This window comes from Haemaphysalis longicornis, unplaced genomic scaffold, assembly GCF_048455015.1.
Source record: "Haemaphysalis longicornis isolate Haplotype H1 unplaced genomic scaffold, Haemaphysalis longicornis Haplotype H1 scaffold_1, whole genome shotgun sequence".
Classification (NCBI taxonomy): Eukaryota; Metazoa; Arthropoda; class Arachnida; order Ixodida; family Ixodidae; genus Haemaphysalis; species Haemaphysalis longicornis.
Window position 1 is genome coordinate 300684899 of NW_027526203.1, and position 22656 is coordinate 300707554.

The 22656-nt window shown below is 49.5% G+C and overlaps 2 protein-coding genes across 4 annotated transcripts in view; both read right to left on the bottom strand.

Moving 5' to 3' along the window:
- The window catches only part of LOC144149208 (band 7 protein AGAP004871-like), a 493398-nt gene that overhangs the window by 284383 nt on the left and 186359 nt on the right, over positions 1-22656 (bottom strand). The window lies entirely within an intron of this gene.
- Positions 11160-13720, bottom strand: LOC144170038 (uncharacterized). Its single transcript, XM_077699546.1, has one exon. It carries the CDS (start codon positions 13230-13232, stop codon positions 11160-11162), a length of 2073 nt encoding a protein of 690 aa, XP_077555672.1. The 5' UTR covers positions 13233-13720.

A 22656-nucleotide genomic window follows, 5' to 3' on the forward strand; every position in this document is an offset into this window, starting at 1 on the left:
CGCTACGCTGTGTACAATGTGAGAGCGCATCGCAGTAATAAAATGTTTTTGCTGCGTGTAATTTATGTTTCAAGAGTTTCCAGCCACGAGATTGCAAAATTTCTTTTTTTTTCTGCACCCTTTCATTTGTGGGTGCTCTGATTACATTGTACTGCGAATGCCATTTCTCCACTTTCTTTCTTTCTCCTCCCAGCCAAAACTTTGTTCGTGCATTCCTTGCTCCCTCCGTTGGAAAATTCTAAAAAAAACGGACACAAAAATACAACCCCCAAAGCAGGCAGCCGAAGAAGAAAACAGAGCTCATGTGCGACTGGGCTGTGCTGATGGACGAGACACATATTAAAGTGTAGGGGCATTATTAGACCACGACGGTCGCCCTTCAGGCGCACGCTGCATAATTGTAAGTTCCGTTAATTATCGCCGAAACTTTGTCCTTATTTTTAGACGCAATTATCCACTGAGCCCTTCCTACGTGCTTCAACGAAATGAGATACTTTTGCGACAAATATAAAGAACTCTTTATGCATTTAGTTTGCATTAACGGTCGAAAAAAAAGCCATCCAAGCCTATTACTCTTATCACGACACCATGTAAGCTATTTCTCTAGGAATTTGTTTCGTAAATACATGAGAGATCGGAAACAGTTGCGGGCGTACTTTTTCAGACGTGGTCCTTTACAGCAACGTGATTTATAGAAGACGCCCTCTCGTGTTCACAAGCCAATAAAAAACCCTCCTTAATGTCGATTTTCTTTGTGTCGATTTGAGAGCTTAATTTTCTCAGTTTCTGAATGTCACAGACCATCGCAACAAAAATTATATTCGGCAGATGCTTAGAACTTTATAAGAAGGCGAAGGCGAGAGCCTAGTGGGAACTCCTGCGGATCTCCTGTTGCGGTGCTCCCCACCATTTGACCAGTTCACTGAAGGTCGCTAGGCTCGCTGGGCATCGCCAGGAGTCCCCTGTTTATCTTTCTGTTGAACTTCCTGTTGAACTTTCTGTAGCCCTCGCCATCTCCCGGCGCGCGTTGCGTCGTCCTTTATCAGAGCCCTCCTCCGACTCTCCTTCCGCACGGATGTTCGCATTTCCTTGTGCGCGATCCCGGGTTCATGCTCCCAGGCTCGCGCCCTCACCTGGCGCGCAACCCCCTCTCAGGCTGCCCGGCTCACGCAACTTCAACTTTCTTTAGATCACCTATTTTCTGAACATTACAAAGCGCGTGCTTGAAACAAATAGATTTAAGGTTTTCAGCCTTGCAAAATGGTAGGCAGTTACAACTCCTGCTTAGGGTATTGTTTGAGGAGAACGCTTTTTTATTTGATCAGAATACACATTTATTTCAGCGTGGTGACTATTACTTCGCGGTCGTTCAGATTGGCGAGGTGATTCGCTCACGGCAAAGAATCAGAGTGCGCGTTATGAATTCTGAGCATTGACTCTGACTCATCCCGATTTGTTTACCGCCCCTGCCAGGTACGTCAACCTGTTGATTCCAGGCCACCTTAAGGGAACGTTCTGGACATAGTCGTTGTCAGTGCTTCGCGGGAATGATTTGTCAGTGCATCGCAGGAAGGAAGGTATAGGTTCATGGCCACGTTCAATGCCACGCACCGAGCCTAGCGTCATCATGCAACGTATTCTAGGAGAGACCAGCCCCTTTTGTGGTCACGTGACCCCCTCGGGATTTCGGGTCGTTGTGACACGGAAGCCCAACTCTTTCGATTGACAGTTGGTACTGTAATGGAACACGAGGCACGTGCAAGCTTACCCAGATCCCGCATGTCCGTACGTAACAGCGAAAACAAAATTCACAGCTGCAGTGTTACGAATTTACCGCGGAATGCAGTATATCTGATTTTAATTTTCGGAATAGTAAGTATACTGGAACATGGAGGTACAAGTGCGCGCGACTGGTACAGGTGCGATCAGGCACGTGTCGTTGTGCAGTCATTTCCGTTGCTTCTCACGAACGTCGGGCTAAGCCAGTTGCGGGCGTACGCTCACTTGGCCCCTGCGACGCCCCCGCGCAGCTTGCCCCGGCGCGGCGAGGGGGCACGATCGGGCTTAAGTCGCGATGGCCGCCGTTAGGCTCGGAGCCGCCCGCAGGAGCTGCCCGTCACCTCTTCGCACGGGAGACGAACCTTTTGCAGCGGCGGCAGCGAGGGCGCCGACGATAAGGCACCGCGCGGGGCGGCGAGCAGCCGGCGTTGCAATTTGCGTGCCGCCAGTGGCGCTCGCTGGGCGGCCTGTCAAGATGATATACGCCCGTCGAAAGCAAAGAGCAAGGCGAAATAAATCACGGTCATTCGCCGCTTGCCTGCAGGGGGACTCCGGCTCGAGCCCCGCTGGCAGCAATAAGGGAACGCGCCGAGCATAATAGAAGGCGCAGACGCTTTCCGCCCAGAGAAATGCCACGCACGCTGTAGCCAGCGCTGCCGCCAATCGTCCGCCATTGAACGCGCAAAAACGTGTCGTTTATATCCTGGAGACACTACGCCGTCTCCTCCCGCCGTTCCTACTTCGCCGCGGTTTCGCTTACTGAGCACTCTTCGCTTGTCGAGCCTTTTTCCTCACGTGTGTGCGTGCGCGTGCCGAGCCCGGCGTACCAACTATAGGGAGCCGTATTTTACTTCTTTATCTATTTTTCTGAGGTTATATTGTAGGTTAGTTTTTAGTGTATTTTAAGGTATTCTGGTGCTGACGACACGAACTTGGTTTCTGCGACGTTCCCCAGGGAAAATCGGCAAAGTCGGTGTAGGGCCGGTGCAACCTGTCCTTTCGGAGCCATCCTTGTGCATTAGCTGCGCATATCTGCCAGGCGCAACAACGTTCAGCGACCCAAGCCTGCGCAACTTGGGGCCACAGACGCAGTTTCACTGTTAGAGGCCGGATTCACAAGGCTGCGCACACTGTAGGGCGTGCTGCTTGCAGTGTGACATGTAACCGAAATACTCTGTTAATACTTCGCGAAATGCTTTGCGAAATGCATCGTGCTCGCCGCACACAGTGATGGACAGCCTAGATCGCCAATGCACGAGGCTGAAAAGGGGTGGTTACCCGACACATCTCCTTGGACCGGCTGCAGACAAAGTGCTAAAACAGGCGAAAAACGCGGACAGTCGCGAAGATTCGACCAGTTGTCATGAACTATATTCATAGGGTTTCGCGCCGGCTAAAAAAAAGTGGGCGCCAAACATAATATCCCGGTGGTATTTTCTGCTCCGTTGAGATTAAAGGGACTGTGCAAGGCTGCAACTCAGAAGAAGGAAAAAGGTTTCGAATGTGGCACATGGAACAGGCGCAAGTTCGTCAACTCCGCAGAGGGTATTGTTTACAAGATCCCCCTCTCTTGTGGTAGGTCTTACGTGAGGCAATCAGGCCGCTGTTTCAACGACAGATTACGGGAACATCACAACGCTTGCGCGCAACTGGCGGTAAATGGAAATTTGGCCGCGCATATTAAGAGTTGTGATAAGGGTTGTTCGCCCGAATTTGAGGGGACAACCATCTTGTTCCGCTCCAAAGACAAGATTACCCGCGAAAACTACGAAGCATTTGCAATGTTGTCAGGAGTGGAGGGAGAACGCGTTAGCTCCCCTTCGATCCGGCTTTCGCCGTGTGAAATATATTTCATAAGTGAGGAATAGATATCATGTCATGGGTTGCGTTTTATTATTTTTTTTCGTGTGTGTTTTTATGTAAATTATATATAACCGCCCTCTTCTCATGATAATAAACAGTTGATAGTTAATGCCTCACCTCGTCTGTTCCTGCGTAATTCCCCCTGTTCTACGTTTTCGTGCCAGGCAGCGCACCTCTGCACTTCAAGATTATATAGGTATCTTCCTTAAAATCGTACTAAAATTGGTCGCTAAGACGACTGTATCATTAGGCGAGTTTCGTTTACTCTTCTTAATTAGTTTGTGCACAATAAAGTTGTAAACGTCACAGACTTTCGTATATCAGGATTAATTCAGAATTATTTTTAAGAAAGTTATGTGCATGTGTCTTGATTTCATCATTCACCATACATAAATCAATATAATTATTTACCAGTGCAGCCATAGCCTTCCATATTCACATTAGTGGAAGGGCTCTGAATTATTAATTCCGATTTCTAGTGGACCGAAAATCCGGCGTTGGGGCCAGAGATGGCTTACAACATGGCCGACACATGGCTAAAAAATGGTTGAAGGCTCAAGGAATAAAAAGAGACAAGGGAAAGAATGTCTGAAAACGAAGTACATGTATATAAAGGCAAGACTGTTTAAAACTACTCAAAATGCTGGCATGGCCGTCATACACGTCAATGTTCAAGCTAAGGCCATCTCGTGGTTCACCCGCCGCGGTAGCTAAGTGGCTGAGGCGTTGTGCTCCTGCGCACGAGGACGCGGGTTCGATTCACGGCCGCGGCGGCCGCATTTCTGATGGAGGCGAAAAGGAAAAACGCCCGTGTGTACGAGATTTCGGCGCAAATTAAAGATCCCCAGGTGGTCAAAATTAATACGGAGCCCTCCACTAGTAGCGCGCCTCAACGCCTGTGAAGCGTCGCTGCATTAAACCACACACTCAATCAATCAATCCATAAATCGATCGATTAATCAAATCATCTCGGGGTTCAGCTTCACCACAATACCCTTCAGTGATCAATTTATGTCGCCAACGAAGAATATTGGCACTAGGTCGCGTTAAACCCTACAATCAATCAATCAACGAAGAAAATTGGGCGAATGACAGCAACGTATACTATTTGACTCAGAAATGAGGTCTGCGCTGTGGCCCTGAGCAAAGCAGAATGTCATGCTTGCATTACGTAATGCCACAGCACATGTACACCAAACTTTTGAGTATAGCATCATATGCCCGAAATCTCATTTGCCATTTTTTTTTTTGTGCGTGAACTGGTCAATCGAATGCGACGAGGTGGCGGGGAATTGATTGATTGTAGGGTTTAACGCACCGACGCAACGCAGGCGATGAGGCGCGCCGTAGTGGAGGGCTCCGGATTAATTTTGCCGACCTGGGGATGTTTAACGTGCGCCGAAATCTCGCACACATTGGCGTTTTTGCTTTTCGCCTCCATCAGAAAAGCGGCCGCCGCGGCCGGGAATCGAACCCGCGACCTCGTGCTCAGCAGCGCAACGCCTTAGCCACTGAGCCACCGCGGCGGGTGGTGGCGGGGAACGACAGGATTGTCTCGAGCCAAGCTCATCGCAGATGAAATATTGGGCATATTTGAGGCAAAACGTAAACCTAGCCGGGATCTATATATCAATAGTGTCTTTTAACTAAGAATGCCTGTTAGACTGGTTTTTCAATAACAAATTAAAAAAATGGTTTAAAACGGCGTCGGAAAGAGTCGAGATAAAAAGCAAACGCAAAATCAAAAGATGTCGGCTCGCGCTGCTCCAAGCCAAACAAAAAATTACGCCCCACCTCCCCTCGCGGGAACCCTGGTGTGATGCGACGCTGAGGGGGGTTGAAGCGCAAGCGGAGAGAAACCGTCGACCGAAAGGCCACCGGAGAGCGCCACACCGGTTCTATGCGCAGCGCGCCCGAAGGAGAGGAGACCGCGGAGAGAGAGAGTACTGCACATGCGCAGCACCGCGCGCAGCGCCGCCCACCGGCGGAGTGAGAGCGCGCTCGGCCGCACACCCACACATGTTGAGAGAGAGTGTTCGCTCTCACCTGGGCACGCGCCGGCGCCAGTGCGTCTGCCGCGGCTATGACGCAACACAATCCAACACAATCCACTTTAATCCAATCCAATCCAATCCAATCCAAACCAAATCCAATCCAATCCAATCCAAGCCAAGCCAAGCCAAGCCAAGCCAATCGAATCCAATCCAATGCCCCTCGCAAGAGAGTGTTCGCTATCGGAGAGGAGAGGGGGTGAGCGGAGGAGAGTGCGGACGCCGACGACGGACGCACGCAGGAAGGACAGGGCCGCCGACAAGAGATGCTCTCAGCGTCGCATCTAAAAGACAAAAGTAAAAGACGCCGCTGCCCCAACAGATGGCTCGCGAAAAGAGCGAACGCAGAAAAATTTGTGCAAATTGAATACGCTTAAAACCACAAAGATCGCATGTTGCCTCAGTGCAGGCAATGGAGAGTGGGATAAGCGGGTGCCTACATCCAGAGGAAGAACAAGGCGCAAAGGAAAATAATGGGGATGATAATACTGACGCACACGTTCGGCAATTGAACATTTACGCTTTCGCATTCACCACATCATGAGGAGTGCCGAGGCGACCTCGCAATTTTTAGCCCTCTTCTGGGGAAACATTTTTCTTGCACGACATTTATGCGTACTTGGCAGATAGTAAAAGCGCCTTTTGACGCGTTGAGGGGAAAACATGGGGGCGGATACCTCGGAGACCAGGCTGTTAGGAGGATTGTGAAAGATGGGACCGTCTTAAATTACGGCTGCCAGGAGGCTTCGACTGAAAAACATATGCTCTAGTTGTCTAATAAAAGGGTTGAATAGCAGACTTTCGTCAATTATGATAGACGTTCGCTTACTACGCTCCGTGTCTATGTGAGACGTAAGCTAGGTGTTAAGACTCAAGTCACGTATTTTGTATGTTTTTCCTGAGAACCCGGTATTTAGACGGTAGTCCTATAACCAAGACTGCCACAAAACCCGGGATGACGTGGTAAAAATTGAATTTTTATTCCCGCGTGCAGAGTTTTCTCGCGGCCTCTGAGACCTAGACGACTAAGAGGATGGCTATGTAACCTAGCTGCCTTTCGAGTGGCGCCTCCGCCGATGGTGTTTGTTTCAGGGGGGCTCCGCTCGTGCAAACCTACCATATGTGACCTGAACGCGGGGTTATTGGCCCTCTGCGATTGGCGATGTGTATCGCGCGCTAAAGTGCCACTTTTCCGGCGCCCAACACGTGCGCAGGCCGCGTTCTCTTCGGCCGTCTTGAAGAGCGCGCAACCGAGCGTTGAAAACACCAGCTCAACGTGCCTCAGCTTCGGCGTAAAGGCTACGCAACGCTGAATAGGGAAAACACACGTACTGCACCGTGGGCGTGTGCTTCGAATGCGAGAAAAAGCGGCATTGCACACGATTTTTGCCCAGTAATTTTTTTTTTTACACGTCCAACGCAGCGGGCGGTCATCCCCACATTTCCCGTCTTCGGTACGCATTTCCTTTGGATATACGGTTGATGGAACGGGTGCCGAAACGCCTATATTGGCGTTACGCGCACGTATAGAGAGCAACATTGCAGGCAACCCATTCGGACGGTGTTTGTTTCATCTCGTTTTCCGGTAGCACAATTCGCTAAAGGGAAATGCAAACAAGCATGGCTGGTTTAGTTCTTTTTTTTTTTCATTTAGCGGTTCGCCCTTCCCTGCTCTTTTCTTTTCTTTTGCTTGTTCTTTTTACATGCATACACCCTAAAACAATCCCGTCGGCCTGCTTTGATACAGGGCAACCAAATGACCCTTCCGTGCGGCCAACGGAACAAATTCGTGGAATGGCTGGGCCTGGCGCATGATTGAACAATATAATTTGATCTGCGCTGCAGTAGCGCGCAGTGCAAAACGCGGTGCTCGCATTGCGCAATACTACAATCAGCCCACATTTTTAGTCAAATCGTATCTACGCTTTGCCAGAAGCCGAATCCGTTCCGTTGGTCAGTGGGATAGGTTATTCCGGCACGTCGTGGCGAGGCTAACCGATCCACGGGAGCTGACTTTGTTCAATGTTTGTTCCATTCCTTGAACATTGCGTTCGTGTTTTACTGTAGTCAAATTTCTTTGCGCCACTCTGTCTTAAAGTGAACTATCTGCATAAAATAACAGTGGCAATGTTATTTCCCTTTACGTCGGTTGCAACACTAACGCCACATCCGCGGATTCCTGCTTCTCTGTCTATAACTCACGTCAGTTGCAGAAAGCTTGTAACCACCTACCTTCTGAACTGTCGCTTCCTTTTTTCTTTGTGGAAGAATTGGCAGCATGAAAGAAGACAGAGTTCACTGCACTCCTATGCCTTCAAAATTCAAGACTGGTGACTCCATATACGGATGCTTATTAGAGCACCGGTGTTCTCGGAAGCTTTTTTCAACGGAGTTTGTTTCAACGCTATTACAGTTTGAAAGAGAAAATATTCCGAGGCCGGTGCGTCCTCCCCCCGTAGAGTTCATAGCCTCTTCATGAAAGTATTTCTAGCTAAGTATCAATAAGTACGCTCACGTCAACGATCGATGAAGATAGCGAGCTGGATGTCTATATATACGTGTAATCGTCCCCTTAAAGCACCCCTTTTCTGACGGGCTCCGCATAACTAGACAAGCAAGAACTTTCTTACATTCGCATGTGGATCTGGGAACAATTATCGCGCACTTTAGGAGCACGTGCTGCGCGATACATTTAAGTACGACCCCGTCTATACGTTTCCGGTTGTGGTGCTTTCATTGCGGCTAAATTGCAAAAGACATGTCCCGCTAACTTTCTGAAGTCCGGTTTTAATACATTTCCCGTTCCGCTCGTCTCTTTTCTCCGGTCCACTGAAAAAGCCGTGAACGCGTGCCGGGTTCCCTGCTGAGTATACTCGAAAAGTGTTATTTTTCAATGTAGTATTGGATCGGATAGCTGTAGCTTATCAGCAGCTCAGGAATATTTCGCCCAATCACGTCGAGGCAAGACCGGCTAAATGGCTCCTGCGGCCCTGGGCAAACGTTAGCGCAGTGGTGACACGTTTTCGTGTCGCATACATCTGGCACCGCTTTTGTAGCGGTTCTTTCAAAGCATAATTATCAGCTTCAGCACTGTGCGCTGTTGTTATCTTGCTTATTTAAATACAGCAACTGCAAGTAGCGAAGCGCCAGGGTTAACATTCACCCTCTTTATCCAGCTTTGACGCCTTGCCTCACGCAGTCTAAATATTCAAGCACTCAAGCTAGCACACCAATTTTTCCCTTGGGAAAAGAGTGTGCGGAAGGCTATGAACTTCCGGCTGGCCCATTCCGCTTGCTGTCTTGTCTAGCGAGCAATTGCTCTCTTCTCTGCAGATCGCAGCCAAGTTTTGAGACTGCAGGCATCTTTTCGATGTAAACTCCAGGCTGCTGGCCGGTGGTGTCGTTAGCGAAGGCAAAGCGCACGCAGGAGGCGGTGTTCCATCTCCGAATGCGGTGAATAATTGTAGATTGGTGAAACACCTCGAAGCTGATGTAATCAAGCGGCCGGGTGATCTTCCGAGATCACTGAAGGAGGCCTACGCGGTTCCCTAAACCGAGCTCACCAATTAGCAGCCCGTCAGTGATGGCCAGAGCTGGAATCGATGGCACGAGCGCCTAGCACAGAGGCTCCGCTCTTAGGCGCGCTTAAATGAGCGTGAGCGCGCATCGCCACCTGCCCGCGACGGCGTTCATTAGCCACTGCAGCGCGCATGCACACACGGCGCCTTGGCGCGCCCGGTGCTACGCAAAACTCGCGCAAATGTTTCGCTTTTAATTCATTTTGACGCGAATATGGCAAATGGCATCTCGTTCTCTCTACGCTTAGAGCGAAATAGTTACTGGCGAAGGAGTGATTCGGCACGCGACGCAGTGCGCCCAATTAGTCCATTTCGAGCCGTCATGTCGCGTCGAAATACCTCTGCGCGAGGCGCGCTCTGTCATAGACGGGTTTCGGCTTTCTTTAAACTATTTCATAGGAAAAACGCACGTGTTCGGCGGGCGGTTGTGACGTAGAACTATGAGTGCGTTTTTCAAGGCTGCTTCTATCCATCTGCCGACTCTGATAATCACTTTTTTTGGAATAGAGCGCGCTGTCATGTCAGCTCATGCTCATAAACTGCTAAAACTCAAGCGGATATTTCGCGTCCGAAAACCAAAGGCATAAGACAAAACGGTTTTGTGAAGACTCCCTAATGGCACGTAGTGTGCTTAACATACGCTCATTCACGACTATCCACCGATTTGATCCCTGGTATGCGTAATTGTTCCCTTGGCGTAGGTTTAGTAAGGCTGTGTTCTGACTACCGACATAACAGCCATATCGTGAGATATGGACGTAAACAAAAACGGCGTGTCACGCAGTTCGGTTGGCTCAAACGTGAGATGACGTCATTCTTTAATGATATTGCGACAGTTGCGGCAACAGTCTGAACCCGGCCTAATGCTTTGCTTGCGTATGCGATATACGGTGTCAGTACAACGCGTGTCTTAAGGGCGATTTGACTGGACTTTTCTCACATGCTGTTGCAAATTTATAAACTGATGAGTAGTCTTCTCGTGGCTGTGTCATTTAAAATGCTCACTCGCGGGCGGAGCTGTTGGAGTTCGATGGAGCTTGTGCTTCCATTTATCCGTGAGGCGCAGCAGTGATTTCGTGGTTGGCATTGCGGATGGGTTTGCGGTTTATATGCCAATTTTGTCCTGACTTCGTCGGCATCCACCGTGATTGAAACTATGTATTCGCGAGCAGAGATGAGTTCAACAATGATTCTATAGAATGGTAGAATGGTTTTCTTCACGCTGCCGAATTCTTGCCACATCAAAATTTTCGGACATGTACAGAAACATATTGGTGTTGACCACCTTTTTTTCCCCTTTCTGCTTTTTTATGCGCATGAATATCCCATGTGTGTGCATACGCATGCAAACGTATAACCATGATACCAGCAAGCAGCCAAAAAGAAGTGGAGTCTTCCATCTATTAGCGGTTTGAACACCTCTAGGCTGGATGTTAGAGCACTGGTGTTTCCCTCGGGTACTTTATGGCACATTTTAAAATGAAAAGAGCTAAACTTCCCTTCAACAACTAGTACGGAAATCGTGTAGTTTGGAAGTCACGCATCCGAATTACCTCTGTACCGCTAATTTATAAGAGATGGCGGAATTGGTTATCTCGCGCGTTTGTTTATGTTTTCTGTAGGAGAGTCGGGAGGAATGGGACACTTTTCACAAATGCATTTTTAGTTTTGTTTATTTTGAACGCAAAAAGATGGTTGATGGATTATAGTACAAGTCGGAACAAGATGCGCAAATTCTGAGAAACACGGGCTACTGCCACTTCTAGCGCCACTGCAAAAAAATAATTTCTAACAGCTAAAATCTGTCCCATTCCACCCGTCCCTTCGGGTGGAGTGGGACATCCTTTGGGAGGAATGGGACGCCAGTAAAGTATCGGTCCCAACGTCTTCAGCGGACATTAAATGCCGATAGTTCCACATCAAACTTGAAGCAAGCTTGCAGGCGCTTCGTTCCCCCAATAGTTTTTGGCCCTGGCAGCTTCATCACAATATCCGTCATTGGCACAGTCCCTATATCTTTCTGCGGAGGAAAGTAAAACTTTGAGCTCTCTTCTTTCTTTCGGAGGAACTGGACAATGACGTCAATATTGTCACTACTTTCGACTCTACCCGTGTAATAAACGTCAGATTTTTTCTTACCAAATCTGACGAGGACAAAATCGCCTTTTTTCACTTGAAAAGTTTCGTTTGGGCAATCGGCCTCAGAAATGTCCCGCCTCTCATTATCGGAACCCGACATGTCACTGTCTGAATCATCAAATGCAATGGCAACAGTGTCGTCTTCACTTGAGGAACTGAACTCCTTCTGAAGTCGCCGTTTCTTTTTTGGGCGGGTAGTGGCGACAGTCTTAGCTGTGATAAGCGCTCTTTTTTTCAGACTCTGTCGTGCCAGCCTCTCTGCAGCTTCTTGTTCAATCGCATGCTTCTCGGGTGTATCCGTAAAGACTTTTGTCCTACCTTTCTTCCTTCCTTTTTGCCCTGTCTTACGCGGTGCAGCCTTAGGGTAGGGCCTTAGGTCACTTGGAACAATCCGGCTGGGAGATGCAGTTGACGTCGAGGCTGCGTTGCCGACAGTAGGTGGGAAGACATCTGTAGAGACGTTGCGAGCTCCATGGCCGTTTGTCTCAAAGTTCAAATCACTTTCCAGTCGGCTTGCGCTGTCCGTTTTCTCGGTGATGGTGGCCGTCTGTCGTGACACCTCTACGCTTACGGACGTTTCGGGTCTGTCAGTGACTGATGACAACATGTAGTCATCCGAAGTGAAGGGCTCGCTATTGAAAGGCCAAATTCCAGTTTTCTGAAAGCCCGAGATTATGTTCTTTTGTGTCACCGTTAATACGTAGGCGGATCCAACTAGTTGTGCAACATTGTGGATGGAGATGGTCTTCCCGGGGTTATTTATGAGCCAATCATTGCAAGCAGCGTTGTACCGAGATTTAAATGGTCCGTACACGGACACATCCAGTGGCTGCAGGCGGTGGCTACAGTGTGGGGGAAAGGTCAGAAGAATGACTCCGCTCTCTTTGGCCTTGTTGATGGTGTTGATGCTCACATGGCTTTCGTGATTGTCGAGAATTAAGAGAATTGGTTCCTCCTTCGAGCACTTCGTATGTCTCACAGTGTGCTCTAATGCCAACAAAAACAGTTCGCTGGACATCCATCCCGACTTGCTTGCCAAACCGAGGCTTCCTGCCGGGGCGCCTTTCAGAAAAAAATCTTTAAACCTCACGCGTGGAAAAATGAACACTGGTGGCAGGGCGTTTCCGATGGCATTAACAGTGCACAAAACAGTCACCAGTTCGCCGCGTTCTGCGGATGTGACCTGACCGATTTGCTTTTCTCCACGTGCTGCTACTACCTTTGGTGGGTTGTGTGCAGTTGTGAAGCCCGTTTCATCACAATTGTAGATGCGGTCCGGAGTTAGCTTGTATCGGTCGTAGACACTTTTCAGGTTTGAAAGGAAAGCATCGACGTTGTTCTTATTGAAGCTTGTTGCCCGACCCAGACTGGTCGCTTCTGGCGATCGAAGCGATAGCTCGGGATGGCGGTCCATAAAGCCCATAAACCAGTCTCTTCCAGCTACCTTGTTCTGTTCCCATGACGCCGGGCACTTCCGGTTTAAGGCTGTTGCAAACTCGTACGCCAGTGAACGAACTTGCATTCTCGTAAGCCCATAGTGCATTTTGCTTGCTTTCAGCAAATATTCTTTCAAGAGTACTTCATCTTCTGTTGTGAAGACCATTCCGCAGACCAAATTGGACTTGAACATGATGCCACCTGTGTCACCGCATTCTCTGTACTTCTTCACTGCTCGGCCAAGCGATGATTTTGATATTTCAAAAGATTCTGCTACGTCTCTCATACTTTTCTTTTCATCGCACACCAATCTCACAGCATCCAGGATCAAATTGTTCGATGTTTGAGCTCTGTCGGGATGCTTCCTCTTGTAAACCCGCGGCATCTTCCTGAAAATGGAAATTAATAAAAAATTGGCAAATGTAAATATTCACGCACACCAAGCACGCTTAACTTCCTTGCATGCACGTAGCAGCACTCCTATTGCTTCCTACTATTCACGTGCGTATTCCGGGCTTCTCGCAAATGTGTTCAGTAATCACACCTTTTTAGTGGAGAAACATTGCATTTTATGATGCCCCGTTGGTTTAGCGCGTCTTAACGTCAACTGTCGCAGAAACAGCCTGTCTGTTATTTAACATCACGGCACCAAGCATTTGTACACTTTAAATAACAAATAAACAAATAACTGCTTTCGGAACTAAAGCGGCACAGCATTGGAGCTTATTCGCTAGACACAGCACCAGCCGTATGGTGGGGAGGAATGGGACACTGTCCCATTCCACCCGCGACTCAAATGTCCCATTCCTCCCCAGGTGGTGTGCCCAACGAAAAATACATTCAATGGCGAAAATTCTCTTGTTAGGGCTAAACTTGTTATTGCACGATGTACGACCCTAACGCCTGTTTTCGAAGAAAAATTGGTATCAGCATAGGCAGGGCGGTTTAAAATTGAGAGAGGTGTAATTGAGTAAGCGGATACTTACTTTTGACACGTGAAAAACGAGAGTTGTAGTCAGAGAAAGCTCCATCCGCTGAAGACGGCCACCATTACAGCCAGGCTATCGGTATGCTAGCGCCATCTCGTGAGCAGCCGATGAACGTGTTTGAACTAACTCCTGGAGAGATAAACGAGCTGTCCCATTCCTCCAACCGTCCCAAACCTCCCGACTCTCCCCTATGTTGATTTTTTGCGGCAGGGGTCCCACGTCTTGATCGCTTCCATTTCGAGGCCCACATTGAAAGCACGGACCTTGCACCCCCCCCCCTCTCTCTCTCTCTCTCTCTCTCTCTCTCTCTCTCTCTCTCTCTCTCTCTCTCTCTCTCTCTCTCTCTCTCTCTCTCTCTCTCTCTCTCTCTCTCTCTCTCTCTCTCTCTCAATTCTACTGTCGGCTGCAGTTAATGCGACTTGGGAACAGAACGACGAACGCCAAGCCGTGGACGGTAATCTGCTGTACAACGCGGCTCTACTGCTCCCCGCGTGTACCGATCCGCGGCGACTTCGTCATTTCGCAACGTGGGAATGAGGCACCTGCCGGGAGCGGACGAAGATTTTGTCGGCACCTCGCGAGCCGGATGAAGGAAAAAAGGTTCGGGTTCCGGCTCGCCAACTCCCGCCCGTGCGCCCCGAGAAAAAGACACGGGCGACATCTCAGCGTACAGGTCGAAACGGGCGCGCGTCAGCTGCGCCCGGATGTCGTTTACTTCATGCAGAATAATTCCCGAATTGTTATACGAGGAGCCCGCTCAAATATCACGTTCAAGCTTCGACGAATTTCGCTCGCCCCTTTTCCTCTGGCGCGCACACATTATCGTTCGCAGCGCCGCGCGTCTACCTTCGTAAGCAGCTTCTGCTAATCCGCCCATCATCAAACGCCAGCTTTACCACCGAAGGGAACTCCAGCTTGGAATTTTGGCAACAACGCGCATCAGAGACGCCGGAAGTCTCCGTGGACGGTTGTTCGACGTCCTCCGGCTTCCTTCTGCGCTTCTCGAAGTGGAAGGCACATCGCATCGCATCGCACGCGTATGCTCGAGCAGTAATTTGCGTCTTCTCACTCGTACTCGCGCGTTGCTTTAAATACGTACTTCCTTTGATAGTCTTCGAGCTGCGACCTATTGAAATAACTAAAGTCGGAGTGCGTCGAATTTCCAATCAAGGACTAGCGAAAATTTTCCTGACATAGAGGCGAGCTGTTTTTCTTCGAGCTCGCCTTCACGCAGAGGTGGACGTGGTATGATGTGGATCCGGGATTGGATACGGGATGGAAAGTTGACATCACATGCGTTCAGTCGTCTTGACTTCCTCCCGTCTGCTTTTGAGCTCACTTTCTGGTGGAGCGAAAAGTACCTGCGTTGAAGGTGCATATGCTGAGAATGAGAATGACAAAAAAGCCTTCAGGCAGGAAAGAAAAAAAAAGATGCAACCGGCGTTACGGCGACTCACGATGGAGCGATGCATTTTTCATGGGAAATAGTCTAAGGTACAAGTAAATAATCACTAGCTGCTCTTCTTTGGTTTCTGCGCACTTGTACGAAAGAAAGACGTAGAATGCGATAAATTTCGTCCGCTTTTATACAAGCCGGAACGGTGGAAATCCTGCCTTCCTCGGCGTCCCTTTTCCGCTTGTTTCGGCGCAGATCTTTTATTCGCGGGGGTTACATTTCAGTCTTCTCTCGCTGCGTGCTGCTGTCTCGTCTTGAGAGAGAGCGGCGAAAAAGAAGAGCGACGTCGACTCCAAGAATCGAAGAAAAGCCCCGAGAAAACGAGCCTACGCAACGGATATTGGGACAAAGAGGGGAACATGAGAGCAAGGGGCGGCTGGCCCTGATAAACGACTGTAACTGATACGTTTTTGCGCACGCCGCTTTCGAGAACCCGCGATCGGTGGCCTCGCTGCCGCGCCGGGGCCATTTTACAACCTGATAAGCTCCATCGATGATACGGAGGGCGCCCCCCACCCTCTTCGGAGTCGGCGGGGGCCCGGCCGCGGAGGCCACGGGGACCTTCCGCTACACCTCGCGCCGCGATAGACACGGCGAAATGCCTGCTCGAGCACGCCGGTCAGGAACCGAGCGCGTACGTCACTTTCGACGCTCGCACCGAGATTCACGCGGAGCCGCAGACGAGAGCGCAGCGCGCCAATCAGCCTCGAACCAGAAACTGGCGCTGCCTTTATTTGAGGGACGACAGTGGCCAACGTGCCTAGTTGCCCCGGGTTGTGAAGGAACATCAAGTTGCAGCTTCACGCACCGAATCCACGCGTGCGGTCTAAGGCCGCAGGGCGCCGGACTAGTTTATAGCCACCCTGTTTTTGTGTTTTTTTTTTAACCTACGTCGAAATCTAATACCGGTTCACGCTCGGTGGTAGCGCTTCACAGTATAGCGCCCGAATGCGTAACAAGGCCGCCGCGTCCATTAATACAGCCACACACTTAAAACCGCCGTCTATGCGCTTCAGGCGAGACTAGCCTTGCTGGATGGCCACCCATTGGTCCGTCTACAGTACCACCTAATAATGACGCGAGAAAGTTGTGCGTATCAGCACCATCAAGCGCTGAAAATAGTATATCTGATACTAAGACAAACCTTTTGGGGAGCCCTCCGACACATACGCAAGGCACTCGGGTATCATCTTCAGATAGTATCTGAGAACGATGCACATATCTTCACGATGCTACCCGGCGCTGAAAATAATAAGCCGTCGCCTTATAGCTCCTTTATTTACCGGGGTAGAAAAATCTACCAATGAACATGTTAGAAGAAGAAGAAAAAAAAAAGACCCTTCAGAGCGCGCCTTCAAAGAAGCTAAACTTGAAACCTGAGTGGCAGAGGCTTTCGCAATGGTCTTTCATCCCTTCACAATAACTGAGCAGGTGATAGGAGGACCCCTGGAATGTTTATTTGCTAAATCGAAACCGAGTGTAAGAGAGAAAATGAAGTGTTTGCTGCTGGAATGCATAATTCTGAGGCAGGATATTGCCTGGAGATATAATGAAGTGCTGCAGTAGAAGTCTGAAATGTCGTAGGAAATTTCAGAAACAGAGCAGTCTCGGCCTGAAAAGAAACCTTTGAAATTTCACAATATTGGCGTTGGTGCGAAATTCCCTGTTGGGAGCAAACTGTTAATTCCTCATTTATTTCATTACGCAGTTCACGATACCGAGTTTTATCTACCTGTGGATCCAGACGCTCTGAAGAAATGCCTGAGGAGATGCTGCCTCTTTTGAAAACTTCCCATTTTGCCGGGTTTCGCTACCTTCAGAGCACAACGCAAATTTCGGTGTAACATGCCCAAATGGTGCATATCATTATTTTCGCTTCTCCTCAAGGCGGGCGCACAGCAGTTTAGTACCACTGAGGTATGCAAACAAGGAACGAAGAAACATGAGAACGTTCCAGGATTCACAACGAGAAATGTTATACTCATGAGCGTTCGGTCTGTCTGTCTGTCTGTCTGTCTGTCTGTCTGTCTGTCTGTCTGTCTGTCTGTCTGTCTGTCTGTCTGTCTGTTCATGAATTTTCCATTTGCGTGTGCGCACAGCTGTGTGCGTGCGTGTGTGTGTGCGCGCACACGCCTTAGCGCACGCATGCACACAACGCACGCGCACTCACGCGAACACACACACACACACACACACACACACGCACGCACGCACGCACGCACACGCACGCACGCACACGGAATAAAAGTCATCACACGACAATTAGGCCTATTTTTCTGCGTAACATAGGAAAAACAGTGCTAAAGACGGTTGACACATAAAGACGACGTATGTAGTGGCAATGTATGTGATAATAAGCGTCACTGGAGTAATGCGCAAGATATATTTAGTAATTTATAACAAAGGCCTGAAACGGTAGAGAATCACACAGACTAAGAAAAAAATTGGTAGTTCTTATTGGGAAAGGCGATTTGGAGTTTAGGCCTTTCTTTCGAGTTGCGAGGCCTCTACAGGTCGGCGCGGTGACTATGCTTTATATGCACCTCATCGCATCAGCATCTGACTTGACACCTGCAATGTTCTCATATATTGACGTCAGCTGCTTGACTACTTAGTCACCGAAGCGGTAAACACTGCCAATGGTTTACAAACGCCCTGTAACTGTGCTGTGAAAGCCACGTCGATGACAACGGCCCAGGTGAGGTATACGTTTGAAAGCATCGATTATCTGATGCCGACCTACAAGAGGTCACGTCCCATAGCCCGCCTGCATGCAACACCAGCGAGATTTTCAACTCCCGTTTCGCTGTACGAGGACATGACAAAACTCGATGATTCCGTTCCAAGAGCCGTTTTTGCATTTATTTTGTCCTTTTGCGCCGGTGTGCGCTTTGCATGTGAAAGGTTCAGACTGAGGGCTGTACGTAAATGCAAAAGTCAGTCTAATTTATGACAAATAACTAAATAAAGAGAAGCAGATATTTGAAATTGTAAAAAAATGCCGCTCACGAAAACCTGCTTCTGAATCACAGCATGCAGAAAGAAATCTTCATGTCAAACGCCACGAACCTCTTTGCAGCACCCTTTAGCATTGCAACGCCAGCAGAAAAAAAGGCGCGTATTTGGGTGCGAACTTTGTAGTACAGTGCCATCCGCTGAAGCGCTTATGTGCCGGGGCCAATAAGCGTACCTGACGCTGGACTCGAGCAAAGGAGAAAAGCGCAGCGCGCTGTCGAAGCGACCTGCCATCCCGGTAGCGGCGCGCAACCCGCAGAAGCCCGTCTCGCGCGCAGTGCACGAACGGCGTCGTATCGCGGGCGCATTCCGCGCAGCCGGCGACCAGAAAATCGGGCCGCCGGTTGGAACACTGGGCGCTGCTGCGGTGGCGGCTTCCACATCGCAACGCGCCGATGCTCTGAAGAACTGTCTCGCACACTCGCTGGGCTTCGCGACAGCGCTCGGAACCGTCACCACGGACCTAAGAGCAAGGCGCTGGGCTCTCGTTGCCATTAAACTTTTCGGGCTACGCCCTGTGGCCAACGAAGCTTTCCTGTGCCGATGTGTTGCATCCCTTGCCTTCTCGGCGGGTTCAAATGCAACGCCAGCTTTGTGCTGATTTTGTCCGGTTTCGGCCGGCATTTACTTCAAAGGTGACAGCTGAAACCGCCCCGGCGAGCTCCACGATTGCTGCGCGAGCCGTGAAGAGGGAGAGGGGCAAGTACGCCAATGGCAGGAATCAGTAACAAAAAAAAAGGAAGCTCCCTCCAGTGAAGGTGACGCCGATTCCCAATGGTAAAATCAGGGCGCAATCGTCAGGAGGACGACCGCGGGATTCGGCGTTAACCGAAAGGCACCAATAATAAAAGTTTCCTTCGTAGTTTGCGCCTTCGTCGGTGCGCGGTATTGAGTGAAGGGGGGGAGCAAAGGAAATAAAGTCTGCTTCCGCGCTCGCGTGCGTGTGTGTGTGTGTGTGTGTGTGTGTGTGTGTGTGTGTGTGTGTGTGTGTGTGTGTGTGTGTGTGTGTGTGTGTGTGTGTGTGTGTGTGTGTGTGTGTGTGTGTGTGTGTGTGTGTGTATTTCTGGTGCGTTTTTGTGTGCATGTGTGCGGTGGGACGTTTTTGCATGTGCGCTTCTACAACTTCTGTCGTCAACATTACTGCGAGCATATTTTGGGAGCATGGGAGTTTGCGAGGAATACGAAGCCCTCAGAAGCAAGCCATAGGTTGGCCCTGCGATGCAATGTCTCCCTTCTACGAAATGGCTCCTGAGGCTAGCCAACTATCCGGCTTGTATGTGCTTTCGGGCCCAACGCGGAAATGCCGGATGCGTTGGGGGAAATTCTCAGAAAACAAAATAAAACAACAACAAAAGAATAAAAAAACAGTCACTAGTCGCTCGTACGCGTTTCCCTCATCATTGCATCAATGTATCACTTTGGCAGTTCCGGGCAAACTCGCAAATTTTTGTACAGATATCAACATTTCGTAAACGCCGACACAAATAACAGTACGCTAACTTCACGGTGGTAAAAGGTTTTCCTGTTATGCACGGTATGCAAGAACATATTGATGCGTTGAGCCCCTTGAAAGCCGAAGTTACGTGCACTGTCTCCTCTCTCCCCCCCCCCCCCCCCTTTTTTTTCTTTCTTTTTTCTCTGCAGTTTTTAGTGGTATGTCGTACTAAGGAATCCTTGGGCGTTGGTGCCTGTGACTGTTTTCAGCACTAGCAACGTGCTCAAGTTTCATGACCACGCATCTACTGTACAGAGGCTATTTTTAAATCTGTTCGCTGTTTTCTGACATTTTTGAGAGGATGTTACTACGCCCACCACCTGCAATGTCATGCAATTGTCAGTTTGAAAAGTTCCAAAATGGGGTTCAGCCCGTCGACGCAGCACGTCAGCTAGGAGGCGCGCCGTATTTCATGGCCCCTGAGGTCATCATCGCGGCCCAAATGACACGCAGGCGCATGTTCGTATTTGTAATGCGATATTTTCGGCATTTCGAACTCTTTTGGGGAACCAAGAAGCGTTTCAGAAGAGGCAGTTTGTACGCAGCAAGCCTAAACTGCCTAACTTACTGAGAGACTGCAACTTTTGGGATTACTGTGTAACTAATTTTCAGAAGTCGCGGCTTTATGACTGATAGTCTCAATCACTCAGGAGCACCAACACCGCTTTGTGGCATTATTCACAAAGTGAGGCTTTAACTTCACTCTTAAAAATGGCCACTGGGCCGTTGTGGTTTGGTCCACAACGCGCTGTGTTGACAGTCGCTGTGATGGGGCGGGAGAAGCGAGCCAATTATGATGCTCAGTCCCTGATTGCAGTAGACACGGCGCAACGCCAGCACCCCGCTTTGAATTGCGTGATATCAGAGTGAAGACCCAAACTGGAGCCCAGTGGCGTGTAGTGCTTCGCGATTTGCTGTCTTTTGTGCAGCGGTTGAGCAGTCGAGCGGCGCAGTGGAAAATCAGATCCATGGAATTCTTTCAGTGTTCAGTGATAACTGCGCAAGAAAACTTTGCGTGAGAACTTCAGCGCAACCCGCATTGGGAGTATAGTATTCTGATTTCCCGCAATATGGGGAGTGCACCTCGACCAGAGACGCATCCTCCGCAGCCGGTAAACGAACCAGCGACGCCGGTACCGGTGTCGCAACGCCTCGGATGACACTCGTTCGCAATACACTGCACGCTGGCGTACGCAAAGCCGCTAACAGAGCTTTGCTGCTTTGTGAAGAACCGTTTGCACAATAAGACCCGCAAAGTATTGTTAAATGCACTATTGGGAACACAAACATCAGTCCTTTTGCAACGGCAGACATTGCTGGGCTTATTATAGCGTCGCTGGGAACGTGTAGGGCATGAAGCCACCGATCTCCAATGAGCTCGCGTATGACATTACGCGCACTCACCGTCACTAACGCTGTTTTATAGCGTACGAAAGCCAATAACGCACGATATAAAAAACTCAGGTCAGGCAACTAGTTCGCCTACGCTGTACACACATTAGTTGCATCGGAAGTGATTGCGAGATGAAGGGTAATACGAACTAAGATCGCATACAGAGGGTGAAAGTCTTAAAAAACAAACTGCCTGCGCACACCATCCTTGTCACTATCCCGACGGCCCTAAAAGTGCACAACGCAAAGCTGAAGTACAGCCATTAATTAATGGTGGCAGGAGACTATATCTTACTAAGAATGCACAGAAGGCTATATTTGATGAGTAAAATCTCATTAAATTCCTTTGACGCACACTATAAAGGGCACCGACCTAAAGTGAAATAATATAAGATTTGTATAAGTACGCAACACGTGTGTCGAAATTATGTTGAACCACATCTCACCAGTCCATATTTCTGAAAGACACACACCCTTCATTTTCCCCGAAGCTGAATTAAACTGCTCGAGTCTAGAATCGCCAAGGTAGGCTTGGCGAGTGTGACGGTAGTAGAATAGGATGTTAGTGACATCGGAGCACAGAGAATGGACAATTCTCGCCGTAAAAGCCGAGCCGAACGCCCGTGTAGGCAACATCCGGAAATGTAGCTGGCGGGCCGCAGCATGTGCTGCTTCGTATACAGGGTCAGGGTGTGAGGCATGCGCCGAGGTTGATGAGATGTTGATTGCGGGGGAATCGGCACTGGCTTGGGGGATCTTGAGCACTGCCGGGGGGGGGGGGGGGGGGTACTCTTTCCAGGAAGCAGTGTCGGCAGGCTTGTTGGAAATCGATGGTAAGTAATTATGGAGGGCAAGTGTTGGAGTGGATGCCGCGAAAGCAGTGGCGGTCACTCCGGCCGAGGTTGAAGGGAAATGTAGGAAGACGTCGCCGCGTAGAGAATGGTGCCCTCAGTTTTGAGGGCTGTATAGGGTCGAGCGCGGGGGTACTGTGATGTTTGGGCGAGTTTGGTGCAACAGCAGTTGGGGCCACGGAGGGCTTAGGTTAGAGGTGTCGTGCTCTGGCTTTGCGTCGGTCTGGGTTGTACGCGGTATGCATGCAACGTGGAATGGGGGGCACCCGGTGATATTGGGAGGGAAGGAAGCGCATTATTGCGGTTTAGCATTGTGCGGCCTGATGCTATCACGACAATTCGACCAGTAAGTGTGAGTGGTGACGCATTGTTAGAACTCAACGGCATGACTGAAATCTTTTCTGAGCGTCACGTGGACTGGCGAGCTGGAGGCGTCACCATATACGCAAAGGAGAAAATGTATGTGCTAACACACTACCTTGACTCGGTAGACCACAACGACATCAAGTGTGGGGATGGCTGTGCCGCAAAAAAACAAAAGACAGAATTGCGATATCCACGGTGTACATAGCTACGGGAACACAATAATGTGAGACCGAGAAGCTAATAAC

Bases quoted from the DNA above. Each gene is read 5' to 3' on its own strand.
- LOC144170038 (XM_077699546.1), bottom strand. From the start codon at position 13,232: ATGCCGCGGGTTTACAAGAGGAAGCATCCCGACAGAGCTCAAACATCG.